We start from the raw sequence: 11,205 nt of genomic DNA, 5'->3' as shown, positions 1-11,205 counted from the left end.
TTATCCTATTTTATTTGTTTACTTGAGCACTCCAAAACAAATCCTTATGCATTCTCACTTATAGTATAAAATAATGTAAAGTATGAGGAGTTAAGTTCTTCAAACAAAAAACGGCAACATGTTGATTCAATTGTAGAAATAACAACAAAAGGGTCTTTTTGTTTCATGAGACATTTGTGTGAAAAAAATAAGTCTTTTTAGTTTGTTGTAGGCTTATTTTCCAATAGCTGTTTTGCTACCCGTATTGGATGTCCAAACTTCCCATGGCCCAGTACACTGAATCATTGTTTGACCATTGATTCTGCAATTACTTTTTAAATCATAATTATAAATTATAAAAATAATATATTGCCTATAATTCTCACCAAGTAACACATTGTCAGGGTTAATTCTTTAGTAAGTATGAGAAACACCCCTCTTGTATGTGCCATAGTGTGATGTGGATCCTCTCCACAAATTAGCAACCCTGTTACTTTAATGTTTTTATTTAAATTGCTGAATTATTGTGAAATACCGTTATGTACTCAGACATTTATTTGTATGACACTCCAGATACTTTTATTTTGTATAAGCAAATGATATTTAGTATTGTATCTGTTGAGTATATTTTTAGTAAGCAAAGCACTGAGCCATGTGATCATCTTGTATATATTAGCTTTGTTTTTGTTTTTTACCCAGAACATTATTTATAATCCAGGCTTGTTAAGTGTGTTGGACCATTGGGATCTCTTTGTCTTGGACCACCCTTTGTTGGATGTTTATATATGGCCGCATAGGGTTTAAAGGGACATGCTGTGGCCATGTATGCCGTGTGGGTTTTTCCTCAATGTTAGGAATGTCTACAAAACACACCCAGCTTCTGTATCTACACCACAATAAATTCATGGCTATGTTTGTTTGTAGCTGGGCTAGCACCAAGAATACATCAAACAAAACGGTTGGCTTATTTAATTGTGTGGTTCTAGCCATGTCGTACGCCTTTTTAGAGGTTTTACGTGAACTGTTTTAATGCAACCATAAGTATAGTCTGAAACTGGCTGTTTTATTTCACAGAATTCCTTAAGTTTAAGGTGCTGTTCCACTTAGACAAAACATTTATGGCATTTTCTAAACTGCTCAGCAAATTATTTTTTTTATTTTGAAGGTTTCATCGCACACAGTAACACAGAAACTTAAGGAAATCTTTTCAGTTTGTACATAACCTGCTTTTTGTATCACAAGTGTTCCCAGAAAAGAATTTGAACCGTACAAGCGTTCACGGGATTAGAATTATTTCTGGAAAAGGTTTGGACATTGAATTGGGAATTATGTTTCTAGTGTTTGTTGTTAAATAATGAGATTAAGTACAATAGCATTTTTATAATTAGCTGTTATACTTACCAAATTAATAAACGTTTATCTGATGAAATTGCTCAGTGTAAATATCATTTGATAGAAGGTGGCAAGAAGAGTAAACACAATTTACACGGCTAAAAAACTGCTGCTGAAAAAACTATTCCTGTGCTTCTCGTCAATTGCTGCTGCATACGCTCATCATTTAATTATTCATTTGGGGCCCGTTGTTTAAATACAGCACAAAATAAAATTCTTGAAGAAAGCATATACCATTTATATAAAGCAGACACTAAAACAAATTTCACCAGACTGCTAGTGTAATTTCATATTTGGTAGTTAATGAAATCGCATGAAAAGTTCCACTGAATTTGCAAATTCAGCATAGCGGCCGTATTCATCATTTATACATACATGCGTGTAACGTTAATACCAGACAAAGAAATGGCTACGTTCCCCGAGCAAAGCAAGAAATGAGCGTACACCAAGTAAAAAAGCACCTATATGCGGGATAAATATTGGGGTTTCTGTCACACTATATAACCATATATTGCTAAACCCCCACTATATCAAAGTACCCCAATTTTGGCGAGTCCTATCTAATTTTAAATGGTTATATTGCTCACCAAGGAGCGTAATAGGTGCGACTGAACTTTAACCCTATGAGACTCTCGTATAAATTTTGAAGCCTTCTCTGGAGTGGGTTAAAAAGCAGCACTTATGCAAATATATGCCATAATAAGTCTGGAATAGTAAAATATTGAGCCATTTCCATACTTATGCATAACTGATAATATCCTGAACCAGTACATTATGAGTCTTTGCATGTTGTCATTCATCAAGTTAGCAAATGTTCTTGCAAGATAAACACCGTTTCCAAAGGGAGAGAGCCTCGGCACCTTCCATGCTAATTTTAAATGGTTATATTGCTCACCAAGGAGCGTAATAGGTGCGACTGAACTTTAACCCTATGAGACTCTCGTATAAATTTTGAAGCCTTCTCTGGAGTGGGTTAAAAAGCAGCACTTATGCAAATATATGCCATAATAAGTCTAGAATAGTAAAATATTGAGCCATTTCCATACTTATGCATAACTGATAATATCCTGAACCAGTACATTATGAGTCTTTGCATGTTGTCATTCATCAAGTTAGCAAATGTTCTTGCAAGATAAACACCGTTTCCAAAGGGAGAGAGCCTCGGCACCTTCCATGCTAATAGATCTAATAGATGTCCTCTAATACAACATACGACTTCACATTATGTTCTTACCTTACTGCTAGATGCACGGTTATGGATGTCCACCATGATGCTATTGTATGAATAAAACAGCTAAAGCCCACAGTCTTGAAGGCGGAGGAGTCATCTGGAAGGTTATAATGTCTAGATCTTCCCTCCTCTTTCCCACGAATGCACAATAGTAATTACAGGAGCACTGACACAGCGATTGCTTAGAAACACACAACATTACTGAACAGCGTCAGAAACAATGATGAGTAAAAATCCGCCTTACATTCATGCAAGCCTTAACAGTTCTGCAATTTAGGTAATAAAATCTAATAGTTTATATAAGCATTTAAGGATTTATTGCATATATTTCTTATATCGGAAGTAAAAGCCTTGAATCCTTTTCATGATTGTCTATAATTTTCACACCTTTTCATGATTGTCTAAAGTGTCTATATGTAGCTTCAGATATATATCGCGTGGTGATAGTAAATGTTGAAAAGACCATTGCTTATGGGTGCAGTATGTTTTATTATGTCTTGCACTGTTTGGAATCTGATGACAGCCTGATCTCCCCTCTGTCAGCAGGAGCCAGAGCTATGAAGTGTGAAAAAAACCTGCACAGACCTCCAACACAACAGTTTTTAAAATAAATAGAAAATAGAGCATTGTAGGATGTAGTGTATAAGAAATATTTCGTCAATTTAATCTCCTCCAAAACAAAAATTGTTTGCATTTTGCATTGTTATTATTATTTATTGTACAATGGGTAAACAGGACATAGGTAGTATATATAGCATAACAATTCAACTACAAGAGGTAAAGGGGGGCCCTTAGAATCTAGAGGGTATGTCGGTACTCATGGGCTATTACCGCTTATTCTTCCTGCTGCAAAAAACCCGAGGTGTACACCGTGGTCTCAAATAAAAGCACACAGAAACATAGAATTTGACAGCAGATAACCATTGTCCATCTAGTCTGCCCATTATTTAATAAGTATTCATGTTCAGCAACACTCGTTTTATAGCAGTCAGTTGAAGAAACAGTACACCCTAGCGGCTGGAAATAGGCATTGTACTTTTGTCAAAACATCAGTAACCTTCATGAAAAATCCAACAGAATACAATACTTATAACAATATAATCAAAGAAAAACAACCCTGCTCTGAATTAAAAAAATTGCAAAACTAAGAATTCTAGGCAGTAAAAGGCACCGCACGCCTTTAAGAAACAGGTCAGCAGGATATGGAGCCATATCCCGGCATAACGTTTTTTAAAGGCACACAGAGCCTTTTAATGAGGTTGAGTTGGAACAGCCTCCGTAGTGTAAATAGGCTGGTTGGGGCGAGCAAACATCTCCCATCTAATGCCATAGCCTTTCGGCTGAAGGGAAACACAGCTGGAGCAATTATTATACGGTTGACACATATAAATCTGGCAGAAACATGTTTTTCTTGTGTAATAATTTGAAATATGTTAAAACATATACTTGTGATCAGTGGTGCAATCAGGAACTTTAGGGACAAGTACGGTACGTTTGCGATTGGGCACCCCCATCAGCGTTGCAACTCTTACCCGCTTTCTTGTCCCCTCAGTGTTCCTGCTTCTCCTTCCAGCGTCCTCACCCCTCTGCTGCCCTATCCCCCAGCGTCGTTACATGTCTTCCTCCCCCAGCAGCGCCTGTACACCTCTGTCTCCCCCAGTGTCTGCTGCCTCTCTCCCCATGATCATTACATATTTGCCCCCTAGCCAATCTCCCTGTGCCGATACCTCTGTCCCCTCTTCATACCCTCTGTGCCTGCCGTTCTTGCTTGCTGCAGGCCCGGTGTGTAGAGCAAGGCCCAGCAGCAGGAAGCGCGAGGTAATTAGCAAGAAATGTAGGCACAGAGGGGTAGGGACAGACAGTGAAGATCCATGAGGAGCCCCTTACAGCTGGATCGGCTGTAGCCCCTGTATTATAACTGCATAATAGAATTCCATCTTTACCCAGATTTGTTACTGATACATCTGCGCTCTGCCTGTTTTTGTGGTGGAAGCACACAGTAGATAAGCCAAAAGAGGACCTCTTGTCACTAATTGATGATTGGTTTATTTTAAGTGCTTTGAAAATGTCTGGCAGGCCACGTCTTCTCAATTAAATTTGTGGACGATATAGAGTACATTTATCAGTAACAAACAACGGCCATCTTTCTGCCAGATCATGTTTAAAACTGCTGTTTTGTCTTACACATGAACCATGAGTAGGTACTAGAGATGTACATGCGGTCTACTAAGACAATGCTCACAATCTTCACTCATTCATGGGGAATGGAGGGAAAGTCAGCATTGCCCTGGCTAGGTGGAGGTAGATGTGCATACCTGAGAACTAAGGGTAGGAACGTTTCCTGATGTGCTTGTAAGATATACAATATCCTTCGGAAGGATTGCCAGTCATACCTTAGCAATGGCAACAGAGTCAATTAATGAAGAAATAAAGATATGTCTTATACTGATGTGTAGTTGCACAGGTAGAACATTAATTAGATTGCAAGCTCTCTTCACCTTTTGTTTCCATGATGCACTTGTTTTGACCTTTTACCCATTGTACAACGATGCAGAATACCATGTTATTTTTTTCTACGAAAAGGGAAATCAACTACACATTTTTCTAATGTCCCATCTGAGGATGAAGGGGACAGATACATGAGATCTGAACATCTGTAACCTCTGGAGAAATTATTTTTCCTTCATTATTTTAAAAAAATCACCTGATGTCCCTTTCAGTCTTTATACTCTTTTGTGCTACCTTACTTATTCCCCTCTTTCTTTTTCCCGTTCTCTTCTCTTTTCTTTCTTCTCACTTTTAAAACAAAAAGGTTATCTCAATGTTGTTCTTTTACAATTTAATTCTAACTACAATGTGTTCTTATAAGTATAGATCGGATAATATGACCTTGATGGTGAGATGCATTTAGCTTATACAGAATGTAAAAATAAACAAAACATTCAATACACAAACGTAACCCAACCAGTGTCTTTTATTTTATATGGGCTTGATGCATTAACATATTCCATCATAGACTTTACACTGCGGCCAGTGGGAAAATGGTAAACCTTCACACGTTTACACATCACCTTTGTGAATATCGATTTTCATGCATATTTTTTTAGCATTTTTTAAATGAAAGTCATAACTCATAACTAAGTAGTTATACTGATACTCATCGAAAAGCACAATGCTATAGTTTAAAGGCAAATGGTGTAAATACATCCCTGGCAGGGAACTTCTCATTACGTTGTGTTTTATGCAGGTTCCATAGGGCTATTACAACAAGGAAGAGTGAAAATTAACATTAACATTAAAAGTGACAATGCATAAAAATGATAAAATGTTTTAAAACATGTTAAGGCATGTTGGTACAGAAAGGGAAGAGGTCCATGCTTTTTTCAAGCTTACAATCTATATGTCCCGGGTAAAACACTATGCGTTATTTATATGGGAACATGGAGAGGATGTGAGTCTTTACAATGGGCGGACTTGATGGGCTTTGATTGATCTCTCCTGAAAAATATTTTATAGATTGTAGGCTTCAATGTACAAAAAGTGGATGGTGCTGTTATACCTGTGAATATATTTTTTAAACCCAAAGTGCTTTTGTTGTCCATTGACCCAGGTATGAGATCGTTTTGATGTTTCCAAGGGTATCAGTTGACTGACAGAGTCAAGGCACAGTCGCAATGAAATATTAGTTCATTCGGTTCTATGATAATACACAGATATAGGTTTGAAATACATCTTTAACACCACTGATTGCGCAGTATTGTAAGAATGTAAAAAGATGTTATGGTTCAGAGAAAGACACAAACATGGAAGTCAGCCACATTAAAAATGGTTTATACTCAACCTAAGGAGGGAACGTTAAGGCAAAGTCTCATAACCTCCTGGCACAATGTGGAAGTGGATTGAAGATAAACCCCATGACACGGAGCACAAAAGTGCTAAGGGAGAACTGGTCACAGAACCAAATGTCATACATGTATCTATAATAAGGGAACTAAATCATTACAATATGTGAGCGACAAGACACGTGCATATTCAGATCATCAGAATGAAGTGGCATGCCAGAACCTGGCCTAATCTAACAGGGAAGCGTCTGAAGCACGTATGATAGTAGGGCGCGTGGGTGAAGGAGGAGGTCTCCGGCTAGAGAGAGAAAAAGAAGAGGAAGTTAAAGCAAAAAAGTGTTTTATACTTTTTACAAAAGCTGTTTTTTCATTGTATCTTTTTTTTCAACGTCTGCTTTCTCTCTGCTTAAAATGTTTATCTAATTTTGTATCTCTGCTTCTGCAGAAATGTTACAGAGATGCCGCTGGGTGAACATTTTTTCCACAATACATGCAAATGTTTGTTTCTTAAAGTAATGTAGTGAGATAACATTGGTTATATTTCGGAATGGTCAAACTACTTCTAATATTAGTAACATTTTACATTCATATAAAAGTGTATTATATTGTAGCTGATAAAATAGAAATCTGACATAATGGCAAATATATATTTTCCTGGCAGGGAATAACCAGGTAAAGTAATGGAAATTGCATTAGTACTACATATTACAAATTACTCATGAAGTCACCTAGAAATGGTCAATGAATGCCTACCAATTGGTGAAAAAAAATCATCTTTGATAATTTGAAATGTTAGACCAGGGAGGACTAAATTTTACTAAGGCATACAACACTGATACACATAAATAAATTGCAGTCTTTGGGTTTGGATGCTAAAATGGTTGAGTGGCAGGAGGCAGAGGGTTGTAGTTAATGGTGTATGTTTGGAAAAAGGACTTGTTACTAGTGTGGTACCCCAGTGATCAGTACTGGGACTTGTACTTTTTAATATTTGTATTAGTTATTTAACAGAAGGTCTTAATGGCACGGTATGTCTTTTCATGGATGATATAAAGGTCTGCAACAGGGCAGGCATTCTGGGTGGAACAACACAAATGGTGAATGATTTAAGCAAGTTAGAAGAATGTTTGTGAATGTGGGAGCTGCAGTTTAATGTTGATAAATGTAAAATAATGGTGGTGTCATAAGACCAGCGATTGACACAATTGGGCAGTATTGGGTGGTAAAGTAGCCCTCCCTTTCGCGTGTAGTTGTCATACAACGTGTTCAGTTTCAGTTTGTGCCAGAGTTTGGCATACGGTGTGTTTGGGTCTAGCCATGGCCAGTTGTTTGGTACAGGAATAGCCATTCAGTGATGGTATTGGTTATAACAGGCACTGGTTTTGTGGTTGGGATGTCACAGAGCACAATCATAGGGACACCAGTGGCAAAGGGTAATGAGCACCTAGAAAGGTCCACGTAATACCCCGGCAATCCTCTCACAATAACAGTGGAATGGTTCAGCTAGCAATTTTGATTAGGGGCTATGTAAAATAATAATATTAAAAGAGACTTATTTTACCACAAAATATCTATGTGTGCTAACTTGCATTCTGTTTTTCTCATTTATGTAAAAGGTTTGTATAAAGAGTGTTAGTTTAATCAGCCATCATCAGGAGGAGGCTATAGGTCATATGCATCTTATAGTAACTAGTGGTCAGGACAAGACAGAAAAGCCTAGGTGTTCCAACAATCAAATTTTCTAGGATCTTCTCATGGGATCAAGCTGGATCTTTTCGAATTAAAAGTGTCCTCAAAATTAGAAAGAAAAAAAAAAGGACACTGACTGGTCCACTGGTCTACACATTGCGAAAGAGCTCAAAAGCCTACGGCCTAATGTTGACCAGGGCAAATACAACTTTTTTCTAGTACTGGCAAACCGGCTGTAGGGGGCACTCTGGCTTTAGTTTTCAATCCAGACCTAACTTTCCCTCTATGATGTGTCGGGTCACCGCAGACTACAGGCTATGGCAACTGAAAGCACCTCCCTGCTGCTGCCATAGTTCTGAGTAAATATATGACTCAGCCCGATTATATGTTTAGTCTGAAGCCAAGAGACAGTCTCTAGAGGACAGGGAATGGAGAGGAGGGAGAGAAGGGGGGAGAACACTGAAAGATGGTGTTGCCCCTAACTTTCTTTACAGGAGCAATTCCGTCCTGCTACATCTCAAATGGACACGTTATGAGACTGTTAAAGATTTTATGCCTATTTTGCCTTACACATGCAACAGAGAAAACACTTCACACCTTCGTAATGAGTGTTATTTAAAACATAATTAGTATTGCGGCTTTGCTGTTATTCTTTGCAGCACTAGCTGAGATGCTAATGCTAACATTTTCTGTAATAAAGAGGTTAAGGTTAAGAATATTACACACACATTGGCTTTATCTCTAAAAGCTATTCCCAGTGGAATCAGAATCTTCTATCATAAAATCCTTACAGTATCTAAAAGTAGACATTGCTTTGTGTTGAGGCTATTCCTAAGTGGGTTTTTTAAGCAAAACATGGGTTAATCCCTAACATAATTTTGAGACATTGTGAAGTACTGTATATTCTCAAGGCTATTTTGGATACTTTTGCTATTTCAAGTCTTGGATAGTTCATCCAGTAGTATTTGGACACAGTCAGTGGTAATGATTTTCAAAAGTATCTGAATGGTCAGTAGTGGTGATTTAAGTATCACCTCATTCTGGACCATCACTGAGCCATGTGTGGGTCTTGAGGATGAGCGAGGTACACTTGCTTTTTTTTGACCAGTACACTGTTGTTCCTATAAACCTAAAAATATGAAACGGTTGTAATTAACATACAAAATATGATGTTAGGTGTTACCACTGGCTAACATATACTGTGGTCACCATGGATCTGTCCTACATACTTTAGGAATCTTATGTCAACCCAAGCATTCCTTGTAACATGGAGGATTTCACTTAAATTACAGGTAAACTATTGAAGCCTTGAGGGCTTCCAGATTTAAGGTTTGCCAGATTTTAGGTTTTATGTCAAGCGGAATGCGTTATACATCCTCCTGAAACCCTGCAGTGTTTGCTGCTCTCGAGTACTGGAGATGGACACCCTGGTCTTCAATCCCGTGAAAGCTATTTTTACTGCTATCTGTGGTTTGCTGTTATGGGGCATACTAATGTACTCTGGCAGCCTCAGGACATACATCGCACAACCACTAAAATGTGTTGGGAATATTAATGAAATAGTCTAAACCAGTTTTGTTTCAGTTTTGTCCAGAGTGTATGTGAAAAAAAGAAAAATGCATTTCTAGAATCTGGACAGCACCAAAAACTACATTAACCTGTCATCAATTTAGTTATTTTCTACTAATAAAGTGTTACCAGGGCTCTCCCAGAACGTCCCTCCCTCGTGATTATATTTTGTTCTGGAGCTGCCAAATACCTTTTTTTGTATTTAGTTTATTTATTCCTGTAAGTCTGAGATTAATGACTGGCCACCACATCAAATCAACATTTCAGGAATATTTATATTGTGCAGAAATTCTGCAACAGCTGTACTGCTTATTTTTTTATTTTTTTTTGCATTTATGTCCTCCTTCAGAAACAGCATTGATCCTTGCATTCAAGGGAATGTTTTTAATTTGTTTTTATTTTTTCTGCTTAAGCGCTACGGTTTACCAACGGTCTAGTTGTGCATGCAGTTCTGGGTTTCATTTGCATAACAATGTGGTTTCCAGTAAGAGCCCTCCCAGTGACAACACTATTTCATGAGAGTTGGTTGAAGCGTAACTTCTTAAGGAACTGAACTTCTTTGGGACTTCAATTCCTCTGCTCATCTTTCTGCCCCTGTACGAGTGAATCACAGTGTTCTACGGCCATACAAGTCACAATTATGTATATACAAAATAGCAAAAAATGTTTACAATTAAATTATGCAAATTCTTCGGCATGTCTTACTTAGTTAAATACATTGCTAGCTATAGGTCCCAAAGTCTCATAAAAGTCTCTTTAAAGTCATGGCTTTGAGCCACACTTCTAACCACCCCCACCTAAAATCTCTCTGCCCATTTAAAATGTTGGACGGTATGCATCTTTGTTTACTACAAGAATGATAGAAACAGAAACCTACCGTCTACTACTATGAAAGTTCAAAATGACACCCAAACTATGGAGCCACAATACTGCAACCTACTCAAAGAACTCACTAATTGCCAAACCCATTGCCAGAAACCACTGAATCTAGGCTTCAGTAGCCTGCCATGCATGATTCAATAGGGATAAAGGTAAATACTGAAAAGGAATTCTTGAAAATATGAGAAACTCTTATTCACAGACCGATGTGCAACAAAGTAAACAGCATTGAAAACAAGATACTAAAGGCTACGTTTTGGTTAATATCCAAACAGAGGCAAAAGACGAGAAAAGACAGAGTGGGTTCAACGTTACATATTAGCGCACACGCATCTGTTGTGAAGAAACGGAACGGTGTCACTCTGGGTGAATGACAGAAGATGGAAGATCTGCCTCCTGCACTAGATCACTTGCAACAGAAATAATTTGATTGTACAGTTTATATTCGACTTTATAATTTGCAGATTTGGAGAAACCATACAGAAAGTAGACATAGGTTGCACAAAGACATACTAATATTTGATATATTCCTCACTTTGTTGGTGCAGTCTTGCATCAATTACCCCTAAAAGTGAACCCTTTTAAATGTTACAGAATGCATTTAATAATTTTAGCCTGTGCGTG

The 11,205-nt window shown here is 37.7% G+C and overlaps 1 protein-coding gene across 1 annotated transcript in view; it reads right to left on the bottom strand.

Annotated features, from left to right (window-relative positions):
* Window positions 1-9,481: 9,481 nt before the first annotated feature.
* LOC149283337 (dynamin-3-like) overlaps window positions 9,482-11,205 on the bottom strand; it is a 114,084-nt gene continuing 112,360 nt past the window's right edge. The window contains exon 20 of the mRNA XM_089497713.1: window positions 9,482-9,665. Coding sequence (XP_089353839.1) covers window positions 9,482-9,665 — 184 coding nt within the window. The remainder of the gene's footprint in view (window positions 9,666-11,205) is intronic.

The sequence above is a fragment of the Sceloporus occidentalis genome, unplaced genomic scaffold (genome assembly GCF_023333645.1).
Source record: "Sceloporus occidentalis isolate IW3139 unplaced genomic scaffold, rSceOcc1.0.p SCAF_106, whole genome shotgun sequence".
Taxonomy (NCBI): Eukaryota; Metazoa; Chordata; class Lepidosauria; order Squamata; family Phrynosomatidae; genus Sceloporus; species Sceloporus occidentalis.
The sequence above is the reverse complement of the archived record's forward strand: the minus strand, read 5'-3'. Positions and strand labels throughout refer to the sequence as shown.